Raw genomic sequence first — 27,221 nt, forward strand, 5'->3', positions numbered from 1 at the left:
GATTTGTCAGCACATTCAACTATGTAAAGAAAAAAGTATTTAATAAGAATATTCCATTCATTCAGATCTAGGATGTGTTATTTTAGTGTTCCCTTGAATTTTTTTGAGCAGTGTAAATTCTGGCAATCCGACCAATAGAACATGTGCGGTGGTACTTAATGAATATGATGTCAGTTCAGTTGTCATCTGAGACATTCTCATCAATGACAAGATGACATAAACTCTACAGTGGAAAGTCTACACATCAGAGTTATCTGATTCACATGGAATTGTTGTTCAATTTAAATGTTTTAATATTAAATTATTTGTGATTGGATGAAATGTGATTTTTAGCTTCTAAAATGTGAGATTTAGGTTTTCATAAGGCAGGGCTCTGCTCAGTGGCCCGCCCCTGTGAAGGGACGTGGGCTATAAAACTTTTCAAACACGCCCTCCTCTCCCTTCCTATATAAGCCCTTGACAACAATATAACTTCCTGTTCCGAGGATGTAGGATGACGGTCCTATGTCAGAATGGTTCAGATAATGACTACAGAACAAAGCTAACATCAGCGTGAGCTTTGGTTGCGAATGGTATGAACTTTGAACTCTTATTCACTACAGAAATGATAGCTCCTAGCCGTTGAGTTAGCAACAGCAGATGCAAACGAGGGTTTGGAAGGAACAGACAGTATCCCATCTATCACCCAACGACGTTACTACAACGTATCCAATTGACCACCAGAGACATTATACAAAGGACTCGGTTTGGCAACACGGCCTTCCATCTACCACCAACCTACTGAAGCGCAGCTCAGAGTAAATATTTATTGCATTTTCCTTTTCCAAATGGGCGGTAATTTAGAATGCATAAGATACTGTATTTACGATAGCACAGCTTCTCCCTGTGTCCCTCAGTCTTCCCGCTCTTTCACTCCAAACCAGACCTTTTCCTTTTGTGTAGCAAGCTGTCATATCTGTTCCGCCCGCTAGGGACGTTTTCCTTTATGACGTAATTTTGTAATCAAGTTATGATTTAATTGTGTGACTATTTCGTAAATTAAAATAATTAAACCCAATTTTTGTATTGCTGATTCAAATTGTTAGCCAGGGTTCGTGCAGATAACCAAGAATTTACAACTTTCAGATGAGACTGAATTAAGATGACGATTGATATTGATGTAAAATATTACTAGGTCTTTAAGAGTTTATTCGGAAGATAACAGCTCTATAAATATTATTTCATGGTGCCCCGACTCTCTAATTACATTTACATGATTAGCTCAATCAGGTGATATTAATTACGGAGAAATTATTTTATAGAATAGCATGTCATATCACTTAATCCGGCATAGCCAAAGACACGACAGCAGTATGCATTAGGGCAGGTAGCGTTATCCTCGTATCCGCCAGACCCAGATCTGTCCGTCGGACTGCCAGATAGTGAAGCGTGATTCATCACTCCAGATAACGCGTTTCCACTGCTCCAGAATGGCGGCAAGCTTTACACCACTCCAGCTGGCGCTTTTCTTTGAGCATGGTGATCTTAGGTTTGTGTGCGGCTGCTCTGCCATGGAAAACCATTTCATGAAGCTCCCGACGAACAGTTCTTGTGCTGACGTTGCTTCCAGAGGCAGTTTGCAACCGAGGACTTTGTGCATTCGGCTGTTCATCCTGTTCTTTTGACCTTGTGTGGTCTACCACTTCACAGCTGAGCCGTTGTTGCTCCTAGACGTTTCCACTTCACAATAATGGCACAGTTGACTGGGGCAGCTCTAGCAGGACAGAAATTTGACGAACTGATTTGTTGGAAAGGTGGCATCCTATGATGGTGAGCTCTTAAGGCCATTCTACTGCCAATGTTTGTCTATGGAGATTGCATGACTGTGAGCTTGTGTTTTTATACACCTGTTAGCAAACTTGTGTGGCTGAAATAGCCGAACCTACACATTTTGAAGGGGTGTCCACATACTATTTGTGTGTATGAATTGTCACAATGATGATCTTCAAATTTATGCATTTCATTGTCTCTGCTGCTCTGGACACTTCAGAGTAAAGAAACCAATGTGTCATTTAAACTGAACTATCAGTTGGTAGGGTTTCAGACCTGTCCGTCACTGTGGGTGGGACTTTGAAGGAAGTTTGTCGATCCTATTTACATTTTGAGGCAAAAGAAACTAAGGGGTTCTGTCAATATGGATTTCCTGTTGAGAAACCATATAGAACTGCAGGAAAAATAGTTTTAAAAATGCACAAATTTTCAGGGGAAGGACCCCCCTCCCCCCCACACACACACACAAATTATGCACCCCCACTTTTATATGACGTCAGTCGTAATAAACGGACGGGTGTGGTTGGAGAATGAAGCAGGTGTTAAACATGGGCTTTGAATAGACCTCTGTGATGGATATAGGATAGACTTCATTCAGTTCCACACCTTTTTATATATAAACCTAGTCCACACTCGCTGTTCACTCATCAAAGCACAGTAAAATAGCCTTGGCGCCCAACTTTGTGGCTGTATAGGCCTATGGATCATGCAAAAGACAATGAGTGTGCCACAAAAAAACGACGTAGATTTCAACTCATTACCACTTACATTTACATGAGACATGTAAATTCCCTCACCGGAGACGATGATGAAGCATAATGCTCTGTGAAAATAAATTTGACTGCGGGGGCAACCACAGTGTACAACAAATAACACTGGTACCGAGGAGGCGGGGCAGACAAACCAGCTCTTTTTCCCCATGTCATCGCTGGCTTTGACTGACAGGTGCCTGTCCTATCAATAGATCACTAGAAGATGCGTATCGTTCATTCTAGCGGGAGAAGGGTTAAACAGACTTTTCTGACACAGCGAATTGAAACTAAAATGTAAAAGGAGTTTTAATTTATGAAGTGGAAAAAGAAGCTCACAGTGAGTCTCTGATTGGCCGTTTAGCTGTCGTAAAGCGCAGACATGACCTGCAATCAGAACTCTGGCCTATTGGCACGCAGCCGTTAATACTACCCTTCTTTTTCTCCAGTCAGCAGCCGGGCGCGGTGGCCTACACCCACCCTACCACCGTGGCCAGCTACACAGTACACCAGGCACCGGTGGCTGCCCACACCGTGGCAGCAGCCTACGCTCCCACCGCTGCCACGGTTGCTGTAGCCAGGCCCGCCCCAGTTGCCGTGGCAGCCGCAGCCACCGCCGCAGCCTACGGCGGGTACCAGCCGGCGCACGCCACAGCAGACTACGGCTACGCACAACGCCAGCCGGACGTCCCACCCCCGCCTCCCCCGGTCACCTCCCAGAACTACCAGGTGGGTTACCAGGTAACTAACTGCCCAACTCTGTTTTTAATTCAACACAATGTTTTGAGTGTTCGTGAATTTTTAGGCTAAAGCGTTCTGAAATGTACCCTGGGGAAATGTACCCTGGGGAAATGTACCCTGGGGAAATGTACCCTGGGGAAATAACAAACAAGGAAACGGCTGGTGAAATAGCGACTAGCTTTCTCCTTTAAGTTCCTTTTTTCTCTTTCAGAAGCGTTGCGAAGGCTCCCCATTTCAATACTTATTTTGGAGTGTCTACTGGGTTTTTAGGCTTAATTATTTAATTTTTTCTCCAGACCGATTTTTGAAGGTGTTGGACCTCAGATATTCATTTTTAAAGTCTGTTCCCAGATTCTCTTTTTGGTTTTTAATCACAGAACAGCTGAATGATTAGAGGGGGTCTTTAAACTGCAGCTGTTGATCAGTTTTACCCAGTACTGCTGTCAGCTGTGATCAAAACTCCTTGCAATGTCTTCAATTAGGTCTAGTATGCAGATGTTGCTGTAATATTAGACAACAACTCTGTTACGGCCAAAATAAGTTTCATTACAGTCCTGCACCATTTAACAAGGGTAGGGGAACTACCCCTAGTGGTTAGAGCGTTGGACTAGTAACCGAACGGTTGCAAGATCGAATCCCCTAGCTGACAAGGTAAAAATCTGTCGTTCTGCCCTCTGAAAAAGGCAGTTAACCCACTGTTCCCAGGCCGTCATTGTAAAATAAGAATTTGTTCTTAAGTGACTTGTCTAGTTAAATAAAGGTTAAATGTTTTTAATCCATGAACGTAGCATTAGCTAGCATTAGCTATTTTGAGAGAAGGTTAGAGAATCAGGATACCGTACTGAATCACCTTGTTTCACATCTTTTATGTTTAAATAAATAATAATAATAAATATGGGAGGTGAAATTATTTTGTTTTTCCCTGACAACTCCCCTGTGCTCTCCTCATTCAGGACTCCTACTCCTACGTACGGTCTACGGCCCCGGCGGTAACCTACGACCCTAAGCAGTACTACCAGCAACCCGTAGCTAGCGCTGCGGTAGCCGTACAGCCCCAACCCACGGCCGAGTCCTACTACCAGACCGCCTCCCTTAACACCTGGGACACCCCGTGGAAGAAATCCCTACCAGGTGATGGCGACTTTACACTTTTGCTACATATTCTTATTTATTTTAATTTTTGGGGGGGGACATTCAATTAGATTGACATAATCTCTCTTGTCCTAAATAATCTCATCATGTAGGCCAGGGGTCTCCAACATTTTCTAGCATAAGAGAGACTTTTATTTTTGTAGTTTCAAATGGGCACAGTCTTCTCCTCTACCCTACAACTCTTTCTCCGGGGTCCTTGGTGTAAAGTGTTTTTCTGTCAATATAATTGGTAAAATAATAGTTAATTATTTACTCCTAAAACCCCATGACATTATATTTAGTTTTTCTTTTCTGGTTTGGAATTTTTTAATATATTTTTTTTACACTCGGTATTAATTATTCACGGACCAAACAATGAAATGAATGACTCGGAACAATGTCAATGCTTAAATCACAACCGAAGACTATTTGGGGGGGGGGGTGAGAGAAGAGTGTAACTTCCCCTTTTTAATTGATTTAATCATCTAACAAGAGAAATGTGTTGTTTCTGCTGTTAGGACTGATGCTGCACGTCAATACACACTTAGCCAAACAATCGACACCCAATTCATACAAATAATCATTACATAGTTCTGTCAGTTTTAATTTAAAGGGTTTTGGGCGGGAAAGTCTGTTTCCCCACATGCTAACTGGTTATATACAGAGGGACAAATGCCGCCACCTGACAGACCAGGGCAGTATCGCTGGACATTCATTGGTAGATATTGTTATGTTTGGCTTCTTTTTATTTTTAAGCCAATTGTGGCTAACCAGGGGTGGGATCATATCGATGTGTCTGATTGGATAGTAGCCGGGATCTTTGTTTATGACAGTTTGCGATGGAACGCATACAAAAAATCTATGTGGTTTCAGAATTGATTGGCAAGACTCTCATAGGTGGGCTGGTAGTTACTAGATCAGCCTGTTGTAGACACTAGATCAGCCTGTTGTAGACACTAGATCAGCCTGTTGTAGACACTAGATCAGCCTGTTGTAGACACTAGATCAGCCTGTTGTAGACACTAGATCAGCCTGTTGTAGACACTAGATCAGCCTGTTGTAGACACTAGATCAGCCTGTTGTAGACACTAGATCAGCCTGGTTGGGAGACACTAGATCAGCCTGGTTGGGAGACACTAGATCTGCCTGGTTGGGAGACACTAGATCTGCCTGGTTGGGAGACACTAGATCTGCCTGGTTGGGAGACACTAGATCTGCCTGGTTGGGAGACACTAGATCTGCCTGGTTGGGAGACACTAGATCTGCCTGGTTGGGAGACACTAGATCTGCCTGGTTGGGAGACACTAGATCTGCCTGGTTGGGAGACACTAGATCTGCCTGGTTGGGAGACACTAGATCTGCCTGGTTGGGAGACACTAGATCTGCCTGGTTGGGAGACACTAGATCTGCCTGGTTGGGAGACACTAGATCTGCCTGGTTGGGAGACACTAGATCTGCCTGGTTGGGAGACACTTACTTTTACACAATACTTTTTTGTATTCATTAGTGTTGAATGTGAAATATTTAACTTGCATTATCTACACTGTCATTACACACAGACTTATCTGCAAAAAGTCCATTTAATGGAAACATCTGTTTGGAAAATGTACCTGTTTTTATTTATTTATTTATATTTACACGGAAACCGTGCAAATATTCACATCTCTGCTTCTGCAGCTTCTAAAACAGGCTACACCCAGACAAGTCTGGCCCCCTACACCCAGACCCAGCAGACCAGGCAGGTGACGGCCATCAAGCCTGCTGTGCCCTCCACCTTCTCCATCTACCCGGTCTCCTCCACCGTTCAGCCCGTAGCCGCTGCCTCTGTGGTCCCCTCCTACTCCCAGAGCCCTACCTACTCTACCAACGCGGTCACGTACTCTGGTAAGCACGACATGCAAGCCGTAACCAGCATGCACTACCTGCCAACTACCTACTCAACCAACGCAGTCACGTACTCCCAGAGCCCCACGTATAGTACCAACCCCGTCGCCTACTCTGGTAAGCATTCAAATACACCTAGGGGTTGCAAAATTGGGCACATCTCCCCCACCCCTCCAAATTCCCTCCCAGGATTCCAGAAATTGCGGTTGGAGTATTAGAGTCTGAAGGAGGAAGTCCTCCAACCAAGATTTCTGGAAAACCTCTTTGAATTTTGGGATTGTTACTGTAATTTTGTAATTAACTTCACCACTGCCTACCCAACTGTCTGACTTCTGGCCTGTCCTCTAAACCTCCTGTCCTCTTATCCCTGTTGTCCTTCTCTCCTCTTATCCCTGGTGTCCTCTTATCCCTGGTGTCCTCTTATCCCTGGTGTCCTCTCCTCTTAACCTCCTCTCCTCTTATGCCTGGTGTCCTCTCCTCTTAACCTCCTCTCCTCTTATCCCTGTTGTCCCCTCGTCTTATCCCTGGTGTCCTTCTCTCCTCTTATCCCTGTTGTCCCCTCTTAACCTCCTCTCCTCTTATCCCTGGTGTCCTTCTCTCAACCTCCTCTCCTCTTATCCCTGGTGTCCTTCTCTCCTCTTATCCCTGGTGTCCTTCTCTCCTCTTATCCCTGGTGTCCCCTCGTCTTATCCCTGGTGTCCTTCTCTCCTCTTATCCCTGGTGTCCTCTTATCAATGCCCTCCTCCCAAGGCACCTCGTATTCTGGCTACGAAGCAGCGGTGTACTCTGCTGCCTCAACCTACTACCAGCAACAACAGCAGCAGCAGAAACAGGCTGTGGCGGCTGTCGCAGCTTCAGCAGCCTGGACAGGCAGCTCCTTCACCAAGAAACCTCCCTTCCAGGTCATATTTCTATTAGTGTTTTCTTACTGTTTTAAGGATATATATTTTTGGTATCTTAACTGCTTCTATTGTTAAGATTAAAATGAATTATTTACCCCCCCCCCCCCCCCCTCCTTCCAGAGCAAGCAGCTGAAACCCAAGCAGCCCCCCAAACCACCACAGATCCACTACTGTGACGTCTGCAAGATCAGCTGTGCAGGACCCCAGGTGAGTTTAGAGAACACCTGTAGCTAGGACCCCAGGTGAGGTTAGAACACCTGTAGCCAATACCCCAGGTGAGGTTAGAGAACACCTCTAGCCCTCCCTCTAGCCAGGACCCCAGGTGAGCTTAGAGAACACCTGTAGCCAGGACCCCCGGTGAGCTTAGAACACCTCTAGCCAGGACCCCAGGTGAGGTTAGAGAACACCTCTAGCCAGGACCCCCGGGTGAGGTTAGAACACCTCTAGCCAGGACCCCAGGTGAGCTTAGAGAACACCTCTAGCCAGGACCCCAGGTGAGTTTAGAGAACACCTCTAGCCCTCCCTCTAGTCAGGACCCCAGGTGAGCTTAGAGAACACCTCTAGCCAGGACCCCAGGTGAGGTTAGAACACCTCTAGCCCTCCCTCTAGCCAGGACCCCAGGTGAGGTTAGAACACCTCTAGCCAGGACCCCAGGTGAGGTTAGAACACCTCTAGCCAGGACCCCAGGTGAGGTTAGAACACCTCTAGCCAGGACCCCAGGGGAGGTTAGAACACCTCTAGCCAGGACCCCAGGGGAGTTTAGAGAACACCTCTAGCCAGGACCCCAGGGGAGTTTAGAGAACACCTCTAGCCAGGACCCCAGGGGAGTTTAGAGAACACCTCTAGCCAGGACCCCAGGGGAGTTTAGAGAACACCTCTAGCCAGGACCCCAGGGGAGTTTAGAGAACACCTCTAGCCAGGACCCCAGGGGAGTTTAGAGAACACCTCTAGCCAGGACCCCAGGGGAGTTTAGAGAACACCTCTAGCCAGGACCCCAGGGGAGTTTAGAGAACACCTCTAGCCAGGACCCCAGGGGAGTTTAGAGAACACCTCTAGCCGGGACCCCAGGGGAGTTTAGAGAACACCTCTAGCCGGGACCCCAGGGGAGTTTAGAGAACACCTCTAGCCGGGACCCCAGGGGAGTTTAGAGAACACCTCTAGCCGGGACCCCAGGGGAGTTTAGAGAACACCTCTAGCCGGGACCCCTGGGGTGAGCTTAGAGAACACCTCTAGCCGGGACCCCTGGGGTGAGCTTAGAGAACACCTCTAGCCGGGACCCCTGGGGTGAGCTTAGAGAACACCTCTAGCCGGGACCCCTGGGGTGAGCTTAGAGAACACCTCTAGCCGGGACCCCTGGGGTGAGCTTAGAGAACACCTCTAGCCGGGACCCCTGGGGTGAGCTTAGAGAACACCTCTGTCCCTCTAGCTATAATTTACCTTAAGGTATCATTATTTAGTTACATTATCTCAATGGGGCCACTGGGCTAGAAATAGGAGCTAAGTTCAATGGTCAGGTCACTCTGAGGGAGTTGTCGGCTTAATGTCCAAACGCCAGTCACCTGTTGACATTCTGTAACAGTGGATATAACGTAAGCTAAAATAAATCCAGCTAATTCTTTGAGTGTTCCAACTCCTTTCTACCTCAAACTTAGTCCTTTTTTTGGTTTTTCTTAGTAAGCCCTTGATGATTTGTCATTTTGTGTTGAACACACCCCTCCTTTCCATTGTGTGCTGAAGCGCGAAGGCCCACCTGAACTCTGAGCTAAAAACGATCTAGAGAACATGATTTTTACATGTCTCCCCGTCCTCCCACCCAGACCTACAAGGAGCACCTGGAGGGCCAGAAGCACAAGAAGAAGGAGGTGGCCCTGAAAGTCTCCCAGAGCAGCAGCAGCAGTAGTAGTGGAGGAGGCTCAGCCCGGGGGACTCAGAACCAGCTCCGCTGTGAGCTCTGTGACATCTCCTGCACCGGGGCAGATGCATACGCTGCACACATCCGAGGAGCCAAGCACCAGAAGGTAAGCTACCTGCTTTAAAAAAAATGCTTGTATGAAGCAGTTGTCACAGTGCTTTACATTTTTACATGGACCCAAAGAACCAGACTCTGAGGGGAGTTCCACAATTACAGAGTCATAGTACTTAGCTTTACTTAGACACCAACAATACCAGACAGCTATCTGCTTAATCTGTCAACAACTCCTATCAAATACTTCCAGACCTCCGGGCCAGTCTAGGGGGGGGGGGGGGCTGCTTAGGGGAAAAGGATACCACATGCTGTTTGGTCACCCAAAGAGAACTCGATCTATGACTGCATCACTCATCCGGTCAGGTTCCCCTGCTTAGACGGCACATTGTTTCAACCAATGGTTGCACGCGCCACGTCGTCATCGACTGTGTTCTGTCACCACGTTGCTGACACGTGTGACGCGCTCCGTTAAAATACCTATCCAGGCGTTGTAAGAGCTGGCATGTTTCAGAAACACCTCCATCTACAAGTGCCGTTTTGGTCACATCCTCTATATTCATCCCTGATCCCAGTCAACATTATTTTTAGTTTTAAAACTGCTGGGGTTGCATATCAGGGATGTTTTGTGCTGAAGCCCCACTGAAAAGCTTTACATTTACATTTTCCCCGGACTCTCTGAAATGTTCACGGCCGCACTGGTTGAGAAGTACCGCTAAAATGTCTCTTGTTCCCTGTGTAAAGGTGGTGAAGCTCCACACCAAGCTGGGGAAGCCCATCCCCTCTACAGAACCCAATGTCGTGACCCAGACCCCTACGTCAACCACGGCCTCCTCCTCCTCCAAGACCCCTGCTTCTTCCACCCTCACGGGCTCCACGTCTAACTCTTCCTACCTGAAACCGGTCAACATTGTCAGCCAGGGTGGGGTTGGGATTGGCAAAGGTCCAGCCACAAACAGCCTATCAGCAGCCAATGCCACCACAGCCGTCAAGAAGGTCAACACCCCCAAGATCAACTTTGTTGGTAAGAAGGGGCTGTCTTGTCTGTTACATATCTTTTTAAAAAATCAAATGGGAAGTACTGAAAGACTTGGAGAATCTTTTCCCTTCCAAAAAACCCTAGGATATAAAAAAATATATATATATATGACCGTTATGCCCCCTACTGAAATAAGCTTTGCAATGTGGAACGTGGTTCCTGTTGAATGACGAGAGGCTAAGTCTGCACTAGGTTAGTCTGGTGCTGTGTTGGCAGTAGGGCTTCCATGACCAAAAAAAACAAATATTGGTTCACCGACAGTCCGTTCTTTTGACCAATTGATTGGTCTAAATTTTGAAACGTCTATTTTTTTCAATAGACACAATAAAATCAACTATATGTAGGTCATTGAGCTTGTCTGTTGCTTTTTCAAATCATTATGACACACAAATTACTAACGGGGGAAGCCTGTCCCTCCCCTCCTCCCGCCGCTGCTGGCCAGATTCTACCGTTTACGCTCCTGAAGTTACCGGTAACAGGCTACACCAGCGATTGGAAACCTTTTCCATTTGGGGTGCCAAGTTATCTTACCGTTTCTACTGATCTGTGTGCCAGTTGTGATTTTTCATATGCAGATTTTTGTTGACATACATAAAGCCAACAAAGAAAAACATTGTAGCCTGCAGGTAGAAAATATCCTGATTTTAAAAATATATATAATCAGCCAAGCTGAGGCCGGGGTCAACTAAGGCCAGAATTCAGACAGATTGTTCTGACAGGAGCATCTCTGACATCTCTCTTTCATTCTGATTATCTCTGTCTTTGTAACCATTTGTTAATTTGATGCAGTTTCACAATGTATTCTCTTTTTGTTCTTGGATTTATGACCATTTCAAACTGAGTTGTAGGTAAGAGTCCTATCAGATAATGCATAGAATTGAATTCTCATGCTTTATCTACTGGAGGAATTTATAAACTATTTGTATGAAATGACTGGACATGAAGTTTCTTGCTATACCACAGCTGTCAGGTGGATGGATTATCTTGGCAAAGGAGAAATGCTCACTAACAGGGATGTAAACTAATTTTGTGAATTTAGCTACTACATAGTGTGAATGACAATTTAATGTTTGTTTTCAGATCATCATGCATTTACATTCCAATAGGGCCTCTTTTGAAACCGCTCTTGAACCGAACTAACGTCTGAGACCTGTTGGATCAGAGGGTGAGGGCTAGGGCCACCCCTCAAAATCCCCCCTCAAAATCAAAAGTAACAGTCAGTATCTTGTGTGGTCACCAGCTGCATTAAGTACTGCAGTGCATCTCCTCCTCATGGACTGAACTAGATTTGCTAGTTCTTGCTGTGAGATGTTACCCCACTCTTCCACCAAGGCACCTGCAATTTCCCTGACATTTCTGGGGGGGAATGGACCTAGCCCTCACCCTCCGATCCAACAGGTCCCAGGTGTGCTCAATGGGATTGAGATCCGGGCTCTTCGCTGGCCATGGCAGAACACTGACATTCCTGTCTTGCAGGAAATCACACACAGAATGAGCAGTATGGCTGGTGGCATTGTCATGCTGGAGGGTCATGTCAGGATGAGCCTGCAGGAAGGGTACCACATGAGGGAGGAGCATGTCTTCCCTGTAACGCACAGCGTTGAGATTGCCTGCAATGACAACCAGCTCAGTCCGATGATGCTGTGATACACCGCCCCAGACCATGACGGACACTCCACCTCCAAATCGATCCCGCTCCAGAGTACAGGTCTCAGTGTAACGCTCATTCCTTCAGAGATAAACGCGGATCTGACAAAACCGTGACTCGTCAGTGAAGAGCACTTTTTGCCAGTCCTGTCTGATTCAGCAACGGTGGGTTTGTACCCATAGGCGACGTTGTTGCCAGTGTCTGGTGAGAACCTGCCTTACAACAGGCCTACAAGCCCTCAGTCCAGCCTCTGTCAGCCTATTGCCGACAGTCTGAGCACTGATGGAGGGATTGTGCGTTCCTGGTGTAACTCGGGCAGTTGTTGTTGCCATCCTGTACCTGTCCCGCAGGTGTGATGTTCAGATGTACCGATCCTGTGCAGGTGCTGTTACACGTGGTCTGTCACTGCGAGGATGATCAGCTGTCAGTCCTGTCTCCCTGTAGCACTGTCTTAGGCGTCTCACAGTACGGACATTGCAATTTATTGCCCTGGCCACATCTGCAGTCCTCATGTCCTCACATCTGCAGTCCTCATGTCTCCTTACAGCATGCCTAAGGCACATTCCGCAGATGAGCAGGGACCCTGGTCATCTTTCTTTTGGTGTTTTTCAGAGTCAGTAGAAAGGCCTCTTTAGTGTCCTAAGTTTTTATAACTGACCTTAATTGCCTACCATCTGTAAGCTGTTAGTGTCTTAACGACCGTTCCACAGGTGCATGTTCATTCATTGTTTATGGTTCATTGAACAAGCATGGGAAATGGTGTTTAAACCCTTTACAATGAAGATCTGAAGTTTTGGGGGGATTTTTACAAATTACCCTTGAAAGACAGGGTCCTGAAAAGGGGACGTTTAACTTTTTTTTTGCTTCACCAAGCAGACAACGCCGTAATCTTAACAATCGTTAGCATTCCCAAACCTTTTCACTAAGCAACTACTGACTTGTTTCTGCTCTGTGGCTGAAAATTCCTATGTTTTGTTAGAGGATAGCTCTCTGACAGATCACAATTTACGACTCTTTGACATCTGGGTCATTCAACTTCAAAGCACCAGAAAGATGCCAATTCTATGCCAATCTCAGATTATTCTGAAATCGTTTCTGGAGTTGGTAACCCAACACAATTTAGCAATCTTTAAATATTTGATCTCTGAGAAATTAAGCTAATTGATTGCACCCAAATTGGCTTTTTTTAAATTAAATTTTTATAGGTTTTAGATTGTTGGGTGCAAAGTTTGGTCCAAATCGGATATCACATAAAAAATAGTAATTTAACCTAAATTAACTAAATGTTTCAGGAATGCTAATCCTACAGGTTTCTAACTCTAAATGATTTCAAAACAATCTGAGATCGTGGGTGCAATGGTATTGCTGAAATGTATATGGAATGACATCTGTTTCCTGTAAAGCTGCAACTCATTGGTGGTTCTCATTCTGGAATTCTTCTTTTTCTCCCAGGAGGAAACAAGCTCCAGACTACCGGGAAAGTGACAGAGGAAGCCAAAGTGGAGGCATCCAAACCTCCTCTGCCCTCATTGGTCCCCCAGGTTCAGGAGTCCAAGAACGAGTCCTCTGATTCACTGTCTGCGTCCACCCTGGCTGCCCTGCAGAGTGATGTGCAGCCTGTTGGACATGACTATGTGGAAGAGGTACGGTTGACAACTGAATGACTGACAGGTGTAGTAGAATGTCCTATTTAAAACACAATAGGTGTTTATTAGAGACATGCTTCTATTTGGCTGTCTATTTCTCTAATGTACACAGTTTTTGCTCATTTGCATAATTGTTTAATTCCAGCATGGTAGCCTAGTGGTTAGAGCGTTGGACTAGTAACCGGAAGGTTGCAAGTTCAAATCCCCGAGCTGACAATTTGTACCTGACGTTCTGCCCCTGAACAGGCAGTTAACCGACTGTTCCTAGGCCATCATTGAAAATAAGAATTTGTTCTTAACTGACTTGCCTAGTAAAATAAAGGTAAAAAAAAAATATTGCTAGCATTTAAATCAATTTCTTCATTTCCTGCACTATCATTTATTTTGTCTTAGTATTACTCTACAAAATGTTTTATAATAATAAGTAAGGACTTTAATTATTATTCTCACTGTGCATTTGAGCCATTTCTTACGTTCGTCACTAGAGTGCGATCGACCGCTTTCTGGGGGTCTGTACTGAAATGTTTGTCGTTGTTCGGGCTATTAAACTGGACAGGTGGATATTTGAGACTCGCGGTTTTTAGTTTTACAGTATTTCTGGTGCCTGTCATTCATATTCCATTCACCCAGTTCAATGTAACAGTGACAGGTTTAGGCTACTATATGATACTAGAATGTTCCCTATACCCATCATGAGGTTGATACAACCTAGCCTATGAATGAAAGATTAAAACATGGCTGCACACCGGTCGAGAAATTTGAGGTGACAGACGGTGACATTCAATACCGCCTTGCACACTCTTGCCTGCATCTAGCTGATCTAGGATGTAATCCACGGTCCAACCGTAGCAAACGAGAGTTTCTATTGGACAAATTCGGGTATGTTTCTCACCTTTTCTGTTCGTTTCCGTTTAAGAAATGTTTCTCAACATAATCGGTGGAATGAATACTCCCGATCACACAAACACAGTTCACTTTCATGGCAGCCACGTTGTATTCCTTCTCACCTTTTCCCTTCGCTTGTGGACTTCAATGCACAACACATCAGCTGTATGTGACAAGGAGAGAACCTTTCCAAGCCAAACCTCTACACACAGCCTACATCGTTGTCCCCATATTAGATAACACAGCGTCATAGTCAGCATAACTAATAGAAGTGTGTTAGTAAACCCTGCATTTTATGCAGTGCTAGCTGAAGCTTATGCTTTCAGTGCTAGATTTCTTCTTTTGATTGGGTGGACAACATGTCAGTTCATGCTGCAAGAGCTCTGATAGGTTGGAGGATATCCTCCGGAAGTTGTCATAATTACTGTGGAAGTCTGTGGAAGAGGGCAAGACCCATGAGCCTCCTAGGTTTTGTATTGAAGTCGGTGTACCCAGAGGAGGTTGGAAACTAGCTGTCCTCCTTTCACACCATGGTGCTACCCCGCAGAGTGCTGTTGAGGCTACTGTAGACCTTCATTACAAAAGTGTGTTTTAATCAGTTATTTGGTGACGTGATTATATTTAGTTTAATTTGCGGCGGCAGGTGGCCTAGTAACTGAAAAGTTGCTGGATCGAATCCCTCGAGCTGACAAGGTCAAAATCTGTCGTTCTGCCCCTTAACAAGACAGTTAAACCCACTGTTCCCAGGCCGTCATTGAAAATAAGAATTTGTTCTTAACTGACTTGCCTGGTTAAATAAAGAAGAAAATGTAAAATAATGTGTGTGAAATTCAGAGGATGGTCCTCCTCTGAGGAGCCTCCACTGCTGCCCTGACCTCATCCCCCATCGAACACCTTTTAGGATGAACACCGACTATGAGCCGGGCCTAATCGCCCAACACCAGTGTTCCAACATCTAGTGGAGATCCTTCCCAGAAGAGTGGAGGCTGTTATAGCAGCAATGTTCCAACATCTAGTGGAAAGCCTTCCCAGAAGAGTGGAGGCTGTTATAGCAGCAATGTTCCAACATCTAGTGGAGATCCTTCCCAGAAGAGTGGAGGCTGTTCCACCAAAGGGGGGACCTACTCCATATTAATGCTTTTGATTTTGGAATTCGATGTTTGAAGAGCAGGTGTCCACACATTTTTATTTGGTCGTGTGTGTGGATATGGGGGGGGGGGGGGGGGGGATGTTTTGTATACAGGGCACATTTTGAAAAAGAGACCTAGGTCTTTACTGTTGAATAATGAAAGCAGTATCTGAAACACAACTAACTTCTATAGCCTTTAGGAAATACATGATGTTTTATTTCCTATCTGTAGGTGCGTAACGATGAAGGCAAGGTGATCCGTTTCCATTGTAAGCTGTGTGAATGCAGCTTCAACGATCCCAACGCCAAAGAGATGCATCTGAAGGGCAGGAGACACCGCCTGCAGTACAAGGTTAGTGGAGTCACTGAAGGGCAGGAGATACCGCCTGCAGTATGAAGTTAGTGGAGTCACTGAAGGGCAGGAGACGCCGCCTGCAGTATGAAGTTAGTGGAGTCACTGAAGGGCAGGAGAAGCCGCCTGCAGTACGAAGTTAGTGGAGTCACTGAAGGGCAGGAGACGCCGCCTGCAGTACGAAGTTAGTAGAGTCACTGAAGGGCAGGAGACGCCGCCTGCAGTACGAAGTTAGTGGAGTCACTGAAGGGCAGGAGACACCGCCTGCAGTATGAGGTTAGTGGAGTCACTGAAGGGCAGGAGACGCCGCCTGCAGTATTTTAACAGGTCGACTCTGTTGTCCACTGTCATGAAATCACAAGTGTTTGGATATCCAGTCAGTCACATTGGTATTTGAAGGTGTGCCTGTCTATCCAGGCCATTTTGGATGACCCTTTTGGGGTAACCCTTAAATGAGACGTTACAGGTGAAGCCCTCTATCAGAGCTGAGATCAAATCCAATTTTATTCATCACATGCTTACAGTGCATTCGAAAAGTATAAATGCATAAAATAAAATAAACACCACCTCCCTTGAATTTAGCCGACGCTGCTGTTCTGTCCTGCCGTTTGTGTAGCAAAAAAAAAAAAAAGCTAGATGTGTTGTCCTCGTTCAGCCACGACTCTGTGAAACAGGATATTAGTTCTTCAGATCCCGTTGCTAGGATAGTCTCCAACGGAGCTCATTAATTGATCACGAGCCCCTTACATTTGTGCTATGCCACGCAGCGCCATTCTCAACAGCACCCCCCCCCCCCCCCCCTGTAGAAAAAGGTGAACCCGGAGCTACAGGTGGAGGTGAAGCCCTCTATCAGAGCGAGGAAGATCCAGGAAGAGAAGATGAGGAAACAGGTTCTGAAGGAGGAGTACTGGAGGAGGAGAGAGGAAGAGGAGAGATGGAGAATGGAGATGAGGTACGGCGTGGGGCTGTCGCTTCCCAGTTGAAACTGTTCACACTCATATATATTATGATAAACTTGTGCCTTTTTCTTTCTTTTTGTAGTCCGACAGGTTTTTTTTCTGTCTGTTTGTGCGAAGTCTAAAGTTCGATAGCTGAAGTGTACACCCCCTTCAGGGGTACTAGTCAACAGTACTACTCCTAGTAGTACTAGGCCCCGGCCTAGTGTACGGACGAACCTCCCTAGCTAACCCTCTTATGTTAACTGAGTGAACACTAAAGGGGGAAATGTGGAGAAACTGACTCTTTCTCTCTCTCGTGTGTGTGTGTCGCTCTAGACGTTATGAGGAGGACATGTACTGGCGTTGTATGGAGGAGCAGCACCACTGGGACGAGAGACGTGGGGGGCCCAGGATGCCAGGGGACGGACCATACCTCCAGGGGCCTCCTGGCCCACCTGGACTACTGGGGGTTCGGCCTGGCATGCCCATCTCTCAGCCACAAGGACCTGTGGTAGCATATCTACCAGTCCACACACATACACAGATCCACACACGTAGATCCACACACAATCCACCATGCCCAACTCTCAGCCACAGGGACCTGTGGCTGGAAACAACCCCATGTATACACACACACACACACACACTAGATGTAATCGCTGCATGATCTAGTAAAAATGCACTGGGGACTATAAAAGAGGCATCAATCCAGTCCAAGGCAGTGCTGTGGCATTTTAATTGGCCCAAACCCTGTGATGTTTTATTTTTTACAATACAGACTATTTGAGCCGTTTTGTGTTCTCTTGACAGCCTCCCCGTCGCCCGGACTCGTCAGACGATCGCTACGTGATGACGAAGCACACGGCCATCTACCCTTCTGAGGAGGAGCTGCAGGCCGTCCAGAAGATCGTCTCCATCACAGAGAGAGCCCTCAAACTGGTCTCGGACATCACAGATCAGGAGAAGACTAAGGAGATGACTGGGGAGGAGAAAGAGAAGGAGGTCCCAAAGACTGCCCAAGACAGGTGAGGAGGAGGAGGTTCACCCATTTTGAATGTTGTGTTGTTTTTGTCCATCTGAGCCACGTTGATATTGATATTTTTTCCCCGTGTGACATCTGAGCTGTTGCCTTTGGCTCAACCTGGTCCTACTCTGTTCAGACAAGCCCAGCAAGACCCTGCGTCACTGCATAGCGGAACGTCTACGTCAAGCATAGAACTCTGTCGGCTGCTCTGTTTCTAACGTTAGATACCTAATGAACACCTCCCTCCTGTAGAGCTCTGAAGGGGGTGATGCGGGTAGGGGTGTTGGCTAAAGGACTGCTGCTCCGCGGAGACAAGAACGTCAACCTGGTCCTGCTCTGTTCAGAGAAGCCCACCAAGACCCTGCTGAGCTGCATAGTGGAACACCTGCCCAAACAGCTGGTGGTACGCACATACACACACACACACACACACACACACACACACACATGCACACAGTCCACCCTGCACAGCGTCTCTCTCTTACAGACACACTCCACTCTGCACGCACACAGTCCACTCTGCACAGCATCTCTCACACACACACACACTCCACTCTGCGCGCACACACACAGTCCACTCTGCATAGCGTCACACACTTCCTTCCTGTGTGCCAGCTGTTGATTTGATTTGGTTGATTGACAGCTGGTGACCCCAGAGAAGTACGAGGTGAAGGGTTCCATCGAGGACTGTTCTATCATCCTGACGTCAGAAGCCGACCCCAAAATGACAGTCACCGTCACCCTGACCTCCCCAAGCATCCGAGAGGAGGAGACCCCTGCCACACCCCCGCCACGGGATGGAGGTTGGAAAGACATCGCCCTTCTCTCCTCCCTCCTCCTCTCAGCCCTTCTTTCCCTCTCTCTCAGCCCTTGCTCCTTCTCCTTCTCTCTGCCACCTAGCTATGGGTGCGTTAGTTTAGTTTGTCCAGGAGCGCTGGATGTGTGGAGTTTACATGTTTTGGGCTATTTCAATAGTCCTAATGTGAAATCTCTGCTCACCTGGGGCCACTGGGCAAGCACAAATAAATGTGGCCTGTAAGATAAATTCCTTTTATGTTGATTGATCCTGAAGAGACCTACCCTGGTGGCACTTTAAATGTGACTTTCTAGTTTGCCCTGGCCACTAAGTGGATTTAATCTATTGGGCATCCAAGCCTCTCGCTCAAGATTTTTTTTATTTTTAATATATATATATTTTTATATATAATTTTTTTGTCTTTTAGAAACGCTAGTTATTTTAAACTTCAACCAAGGAGGTGCTGGAGCATGTCATGACAGGAAGCTGGTTGGTTCATTCTCAAAAACAGTACTCGTGCTTAGCGTCTCGTCTAAACCTTGGGGTAGACATTCTAATTTAGCTTAGTGTTTTTTTTGTTTTTTACTCACGATACGAAAAATAATACAAGGAACTACCATTTGGTCAAGAATTCAGATTGTCCAACACTTTATTTTTTAGTTCGAGAAGCCATATTTTTTATAGAAAATACCAAATCTGTGCCGCAAAGGGAAATCTGCATCAAAGACTGGTCATTGGAGGGATAAAAACCCTTCCCTCTAGTCATGGTTAGCTCAGCACTCCTTGTGAAGTTCAGATCCTGTTGTAATAGTGCCAGCAGAGTAGATCTTAGGTCTCCAACTCGGCTTCGGTGCCCTCTTGAAAAGCTGTCCCCTTTACAAACAGCATGAACAGTGTTTGACAACGTAGTCTATTTAAATTTTTTTGTTCACAGGTAAGATACATTTTTTTGTTTCGGGGTTTTTGTTTTTGTTTTTCAGTTTCAAAGTTAAACCAACTTTCCTACCGGGTCAATCGTTATTTAGCTCAGAACTACACACATCAGAGAAACGTTTTTTTTTTTCTCTACAGAGGATACCATTTGGACAGGGAAGTGCTGGGCTGAAATGTGCTCAGAACTCAAATCGTTCATAGATTGATGTCACCGGGGAGATTTTCAGCAACAAAATAATTTTTATTTTATTTTATTTGGGATTTGCCCAAATGACTAGTGTAGATAGAAAAGGGTTACAGAACAGACTGTTTTCGAACACAAAACAGGAAACAGGAAGTAGGATCACACTTCCCCCACAGGAAACAAATCATACTTTTTTTGTCTGGCAGTGAGGTAGTTGTGAAGTACTCCCTGAGTGAACTGGTGTCCCCCTTCATACCAAAGCCTATTTTTCAGAACGATCGCACTCCATTTCCTTATTGCAGCTAATCCTTCTGTCAGATATGACTTAAAGCCCTTTTCGATCACAATATTTTTTGCATTTGTTGACAATGGAGGGTTGAAGTAGTGAGTGTTGCCAGGCTGAAATGGACCTAAAAAAAAAATGTGTTTTTTTTGGTCTATGTCCGTCTCAACAATGGAACACTCGTGTTTCTAGCACGCACCTATATGTTTTGTTGTGCCAAATGTTCCACCCTTTCCAGAAGTGTACACTTGTGCACTCTGTCAATGGATTTGAAAGCATGGGATTGGTGTTCTGTCCCCGAGACTATTTCCCTGATTGTCCACCAGTGGTAAATCCAGTGTCCAGAAATTGAGCAAGTGCACACTTCACGAGAAAAGTTGCACAAAATGGGGACGTGGTCCACCTCCGGTAGGCCAGGGATGAAGGCTTTTGGCAGAGGACTCTGTGGTTGGACCTGAGTTAGTAGGAGTAGTATCAGTAGTATCTGCCAACTTATCAGCCAGGTATGACTCACCCCAGCCATGCATGCAGTGATGTCCAATCTAACCATTATTTTTTGCTGCTGGGGGAGCATGTTGTTGTTTGCTTTCCAACACGCTGCTGTCACCATAATTTCCATCTTTCTAACTGGTCCAGCCCCAAAGCCCTCTGAAGTGTATGAGAGGTTTCCAACCCCAGCCAACCAGCTCCTGCGGAAGGATTTTTGACCAAGGTCCCCTCCCCCCTCCCCCCAAACAGCTAAACACTCTGCCACACCTACCATTGCCACACCACTTGCTGTTAGTAGAAACTCCGTTCACACGCCAAGCAACAAGTCATTACTGTTCACAGATGGACTTCAGATTCTGTCTCTCCTTTGTTTGTTCTACTTATATACATTTTATTTATACTTATTTATACCATGACCCATTGGAATCCACCTACACTGTCAACTCGGTAGAGGATTGTAAGACTGAAAATTGACTAATGATTGGCGTAACGTTGCTTACATTAACGAGTAAACTTCTCTGTTTTTTCCACCCCCAAAGATTTTAAACTTCTCTGTCGGGTGTTGCATTTCAACACGTTACCAATAAGTTGAGTTTTTTTTTTTTTTTATGATCACTGTTGGGACAACTAGGTCAGCCTTCACGCAAGACCTAAGCAAGAGTTGTTTGATAATTCTCTGGCTGTTGTAGCTCTGTGGTTGAACTCATCCTGCTTCTATTTTGGTCAGCATTTTACGCCAGTCCCATAATTGACAATCCCCCTAACCTAACATATAACCAAACAACTCACACCAATGTGAATCTAATGTTACATTCATGACACTACATCTCCAATCCCTAGTAATATCGAGGTGAGGTCAGGTTGCTGGTCGTTCATTTGGCAGAAAATAAATCAAAGAGTGGTTAAATTCCTAGTTCCTTCCTGAAACCCTGAAACTTGGTATGTGTGGCAATGTGTTTGTGTCTTTAAGCCCAATGAGTCTTGCTTTACCTGGTCAAACACCCGTTCCTCCTCCTCCTCCTCCTCCCTCTTCCTCACCACAACCACCAACCCAACCGACCACCATTTTGACAATTGGACTCATCCGTTTTTAGATGTAACCTTGGTGAAAGACCCAGAGGACGTCTTGGACAGGCTAAAATGCCTTGCCGCTCTGGCGGCTCTGCGGCACGCTAAGTGGTTCCAGGTTCGGACACATCCATCTTACTTTCTTATTGTAGCCTTATGAGATGCATTTATTTTTTTTATTTACCTTTGGTTTTTAATTTTTTTTTTTAATTGAAGGAATTATTTAATAATGAATTTTAAGCATCAAACAAAAACTGATTTTTCATTTATAAATACAAATATTCAAGGATGCCACCCTTGTAATGATGATGTTTTTTGACCAGATTTGACTATTTAATCTTTATTATATTTATTCAGTTGAAACTTTAGAATTGTTTAATTTTCCCCAAAAATTTGAATAAATGGCATTCCTTTTGTTTTTTCCTTGGCTCCATAACAGACTGTTTTCTTAGTGTTAACACATGATTCCATAAGGCTGCAGAGATATCTTTGTCATCTGATAAGAGCTTCCATGTTGAGCATTTGTAGCTTTTTATTTCTGTTAGTAGAATGATGGGGATTGAGAGAAGGGACATCTGATTAGTTTACTGTGTCGCTGCCATGTACGAAAAGCAAACACACAGGCAAAGTAAAGCAGATTCCCTCCACTCTCTGTCCCCTATATCTTCTTTAGTACCGGACTGTCTGTGAAACACCTGGAACAACCCGAGAAGTCAAAGTTTATAAGATGACAAGGAAACTAAACCTACATTTTTCTTGTTTCATCTTGCAAACTGTGAACTCTCTCTTTTCACTAACGTTACAAAGAGGTGAAATACTCCTGGAAATGGCAGCTGATTCCCAACCAATTACGGCCATTTTTAACAATGCTTCAATCAACCAATCACAAGCTTCCATTGTGCACAGTAGTATTTGTACCTCTGACAGACCTGTTGTAGTGTGTGTGTGTGTGTATATATATTGTGTACTATGATCCCTTGTTGTCTGCTCCAGTCTCTTACTGTCACTAAACTAAACGTGTCGTTGCACCGCAAGGCTAGGGCCAACGGACTCCAGTCCTGCGTGATTGTTATTCGAATCCTGCGTGACCTCTGTCAGAGGGTCCCCACGTGGTCCTCCTTCCCCAGCTGGGTGAGTTCGTTGTCAGGCTGATATTTCTCTTATCTTCAACGTTATAAAGTGATGGCGGTGTTCCCTCTAATGTTTTTGAAGCAGAGGAAGCGTAATAGAAATGACTTCTCTTCCCTAGTCTTTCCAGACTGGAATTAAAAGCCAGAAGGACCTTTTGAAATGTTCTCCTGCTTTGCTGACCTGTACATTCTCCCTACCTGTGATTGGTGTCTTTTCTCCAGGCCATGGAGCTGCTGGTAGAGAAGACCATTAGCAGTGCCTCTGGCCCCCTGAGCCCAGGCGACGCACTGAGACGCGTCTTTGAATGCATTTCCTCCGGAGTCCTGCTCCCCGGTAACCATGACAATGTTGTATTTTTTGACTGATTGTGATAGACTATTTTGACCAGGGTCTAACATGTACTTTCTGGTCCACTAGTCACTGTGGCAGGTAGATTTTAAAACATTTACGAGCCCAATTTAGTTTCTGCTATAATTGCATAAAATGTGCTTTGTAATGTTTCTAAATCAAGAAATGTTTTCGTAAGAATTAGTCATATAAGGCTACATTTAGTTATATTTAGGAATTAGTCGTACAAGGCTACATTTAGTTATATTTAGGAATTAGTCGTACAAGGCTACATTTAGTTATATTTAGGAATTAGTCGTACAAGGCTACATTTAGTTATATTTAGGAATTAGTCGTACAAGGCTACATTTAGTTATATTTAGGAATTAGTCGTACAAGGCTACATTTAGTTATATTTAGGAATTAGTCGTACAAGGCTACATTTAGTTATATTTAGGAATTAGTCGTACAAGGCTACATTTAGTTATATTTAGGAATTAGTCGTACAAGGCTACATTTAGTTATATTTAGGAATTAGTCGTACAAGGCTACATTTAGTTATATTTAGGAATTAGTCGTACAAGGCTACATTTAGTTATATTTAGGAATTAGTCGTACAAGGCTACATTTAGTTATATTTAGGAATTAGTCGTACAAGGCTACATTTAGTTATATTTAGGAATTAGTCGTACAAGGCTACATTTAGTTATATTTAGGAATTAGTCGTACAAGGCTACATTTAGTTATATTTAGGAATTAGTCGTACAAGGCTACATTTCATAATCGTTTTTTGTGACCTCAGTCTTTTCAACAAAAATATGAAGACAAAAATGTTCAGCTGTCCCTTTTAAGGGGCGGGAGGTTGCCGTGGTAACGTAGCCATTTGAGTCACCTGTCACCTGTGGGGATCTGACTAGGGCGTCTCTTCGCGATCAGTTGACGCAGCCGACTCAAACTAACATTGATAAACAAGCAAGCTTGCGAACAAAACAAATGTAAATGGCCAAGAAATATGAGGACAGTCTCATTTTTGTAGACTTTGGTGTAAAATAGACTGCTATGCCGGTGTGCAGCACCTCCACTATTTCACACTGGGCAGGCGGTGTTGCTGCGCAAGGCTGGATATAGGATTCGTATTTCTTTGTGCAATTAGCAGCTATGAAACAGAACCGCAGAAACACTTTGAAAACGGCTACTGTAGCGTTCTTCTAACCTTAATGTCTTGACTAATATTCTCTAGTGTAACGCTCGCACTGTAGGGCCCTTCAAATGGACCACCCGTCAACGTGGCTGGTGTTATAGACATTCTTACCTGTCAGTACCAGTGATTATGGGGTTAGCAGAATGCTAATAAGTGTCGGTCTGTCCTCCTAGGTGGTCCGGGATTGGTCGACCCGTGTGAGAAGAACCCCACTGACACCCTGACAACCATGGAGGAGCAGCACAGAGAGGACATCACCTCAAGTGCCCAGGTACATGTACTGATATAGAATAAATCCTATATAATGTACACATTATAATAGCCTCCAGAAAGGATCATTTGAGCTACACCATCAATAGAAGGTACTGGCCATCCAACATGCATTGTAATGGTTTTTCCTTAAAGGTTTTGAGACTTGTTGGAAAGCAGTATCAACTCGTCGTCTAAATAAAATGGTCGTACTTGATACCGCTGCCAAATCATTTTATATAAACCATAATGACCCAGTAACCGATGACCATGAATATAGTCGTTATTTAACCTTTATTTAACAGGCAAGTCAGTTAAAAACAAATTCTTATTTACTTACTTATATTTACTTATTTATTTACAATGACGGCCTACCAAAAGGCCTCCTGCGGGGACGAGGGCCTGGGATTAAAAATAAAATGGTGTCTGATTTTGTAATCCTGTGGTACTGATCCTCCAGAGGCACATATTGATTGGTCTCTATATACACGATAACGGCGCAACAACAGATCCTTGAGGTACACCATAAATATAATGTACTGTGTGTAGTTATTAGGCTGACTCACTGTGTCTCTGTCCAGTTTGCTCTGCGGCTGCTAGCCTTCCGTCAGATCCACAAGGTGCTGGGCATGGACCCACTGCCCCAGATGAACCCTCGTTTCAACGTCCACAACAACCGCAAGCGTCGCCGCGACATCGACGGAGCGGACGGCTTCGAGGGCGAAGGGAAGAAGGACAAGAAAGATTTCGACAGTAGTTACTAGGACCTGTCCCCCTTTATTCATTTAACATAGTCTGTGGCCACGTTCCAGACAGACTACATTGCAGTCGCCTGGCAGATCTCACAACACCTGGATAGGTGTTATAAAAATGTGAGTTAACCGCATCGTATGATACAGCAATGTTCTGATGCCAGTTTGCGCAGTCACACACCGCCATTGGTTGATTCCCGTAGAAAGACTGCAATGTAGTCGGCCTAAAAACGCTTGCCTATATGTACCTTTTTTTTATTCTGTTGTCTCTGATATTAACAAAGGGGTTTGTTTAGAATTGAAAGACCACATCGGATAGGGCCTGGTCCTGTCAGCCATATAGACTAGCGATGCGTTCATTAGGGCACACATTTTTAAATGTTTTGCAACGGAAAAAATAAAAAAAAGATTTCTAATTCGGACAATTTTTCAAACAAATGTGAGTTTTCTTCCGTTTGTTGCCTAATAAATAAGACCCTATTTTGTTCTGCAGCTCTACTGCATAGGCTTACTGTATAGGCTTACTGCAGCACCCAGTTCGTCCACGATGTTTCTGTTTTGGCTAGAGATTGAAACGACCTGTGGTTGGGACCTAAACTTCTCCTTCCAAGCTCATACTACTTGTACCCTCTCTGCTTCTCCATGACAACGGGGCCTCCTCAGCATCTACTCCTTTTTTGACCCCCCCCCCCCCACCTCTTATTTTCAGGACCGACTTCCCAGGTTGAAGTTGTGAAAAAGACGCATCTAATTGTTTATAAATCCGGAGGATCATGATCCATGTTACTACCTAACATGTATGTTATTTCTAGTTGCATACAGTCAGTGTTGGTTGTTAGTGAGAGAGTTTAATACCTCGTTGTGAAGCCCATAATTTAATCAGTCGCCAGTAATGTTTTATTTTCCTCATAAGCTGTAATTTTGAATATATATATATTTTTTGTGGCATAATGCATAAAGTGGTGTAAAATCTATCGTCTTGTCCTCAATAAGGCCAGACTGCAATGTGTTCTAATGTTTAACACAGCCCCCCCCCCCCCCCCCCCCCCCCGGTTATACTACATTATCTGAAGAAAAGAATGATTTCTTATTCGTCGTTTAGTAGTGCAGTTATTCTCTAACATATGAAAATATACCTTTTAATAATCTCGCAACGGATCCAAAAAAAGTGTTTGGTTTGTTAGAGTGTGCATGGCTGTGTTTTCAGATTTATTTTTTTGTTATTTTATGGCTTTTAACGTCTTTTGGTTTTTACAGATTAACTATAATGGGAAATGTAATGGCTTGCCCCTAATCTTGGTTTAATGTTGTATACATATAGTTTAATTTTGAATAATCTATAGAAAATGAAAAAAACAGTCGAGTAAAAAAAAAAAAAAAAAAAAGTGTGATGTTGTAATTGAGGTTTAAATGTAGAGCCACTCTTTGATGCCTGACTGTCAGCCTCTCTGTCTCAGTACCTGCTTTACCATGGGCAGAATAAAGACATTTCCTCAATGAAGGACTCGTGGTGAAGTTTGTGTTTTTTTGTTGCTCTCTGTTCAACAGTCCACCTCACAGCAGGTCTCATTTTAGTACAAGGACTAGAGAGTAAAGGTAAGCTCTGAGACGATAACCTAAATTGTTTCTCCTCGATTTATTTCATCAGGGTAAGTCTTTCTCTAGTACACTGTTCTAGTGGGGCTTTTTGACTGATTGGTCAGATCCTACAGGCCTTAGTTTTGTCGCACCTGGACTACTGTTCAGTCATGTGGTCAGGTGCCACAAAAAAAGGACTTAGGAAAATTGCAATTGGCTCAGAACAGGGCACCACGGCTGGTCCTTGGATGTACACAGAGAGCTAATATTAATGTCAATCTCTCCTGGCTGAAAGTGGAGGAGAGATTGACTTCATCACTACTTGTATTTATGAGAGGTATAAACATGTTGAATGCACCAAGCTGTCGGTTTGAACTACTGGCACACAGC

The 27,221-nt window shown here is 44.7% G+C and overlaps 1 protein-coding gene across 10 annotated transcripts in view; it reads left to right on the top strand.

Annotated features, from left to right (window-relative positions):
* LOC109884138 (zinc finger RNA-binding protein) overlaps positions 1-26,754 on the top strand; it is a 40,433-nt gene extending 13,679 nt beyond the window's left edge. Inside the window, exons 3-21 of one of the 10 annotated variants that reach the window (XM_031829560.1) lie at positions 3,008-3,299; positions 4,253-4,430; positions 6,108-6,314; positions 7,065-7,216; positions 7,337-7,423; positions 9,034-9,234; positions 9,924-10,203; positions 13,319-13,509; positions 15,759-15,878; positions 16,685-16,830; positions 17,153-17,327; positions 17,627-17,841; positions 18,093-18,243; positions 18,484-18,643; positions 21,620-21,711; positions 22,629-22,724; positions 22,946-23,057; positions 24,426-24,523; positions 25,083-26,754. In XM_031829560.1, coding sequence (XP_031685420.1) covers positions 3,008-3,299; positions 4,253-4,430; positions 6,108-6,314; positions 7,065-7,216; positions 7,337-7,423; positions 9,034-9,234; positions 9,924-10,203; positions 13,319-13,509; positions 15,759-15,878; positions 16,685-16,830; positions 17,153-17,327; positions 17,627-17,841; positions 18,093-18,243; positions 18,484-18,643; positions 21,620-21,711; positions 22,629-22,724; positions 22,946-23,057; positions 24,426-24,523; positions 25,083-25,265 — 3,136 coding nt within the window. In that variant the 3' untranslated portion in view covers positions 25,266-26,754. Of the gene's footprint in view, positions 1-3,007; positions 3,300-4,252; positions 4,431-6,107; positions 6,432-7,064; positions 7,217-7,336; positions 7,424-9,033; positions 9,235-9,923; positions 10,204-13,318; positions 13,510-15,758; positions 15,879-16,684; positions 16,831-17,152; positions 17,328-17,626; positions 17,842-18,092; positions 18,244-18,483; positions 18,644-21,619; positions 21,712-22,628; positions 22,725-22,945; positions 23,058-24,425; positions 24,524-25,082 lie in introns of all 10 variants that reach the window. The other 9 variants (XM_031829564.1, XM_031829562.1, XM_031829566.1 and 6 more) reach the window with 9 other exon arrangements.
* The last annotated feature ends 467 nt before the right edge of the window (positions 26,755-27,221 follow it).

This window comes from Oncorhynchus kisutch, linkage group LG8, assembly GCF_002021735.2.
Source record: "Oncorhynchus kisutch isolate 150728-3 linkage group LG8, Okis_V2, whole genome shotgun sequence".
Classification (NCBI taxonomy): domain Eukaryota; kingdom Metazoa; phylum Chordata; class Actinopteri; order Salmoniformes; family Salmonidae; genus Oncorhynchus; species Oncorhynchus kisutch.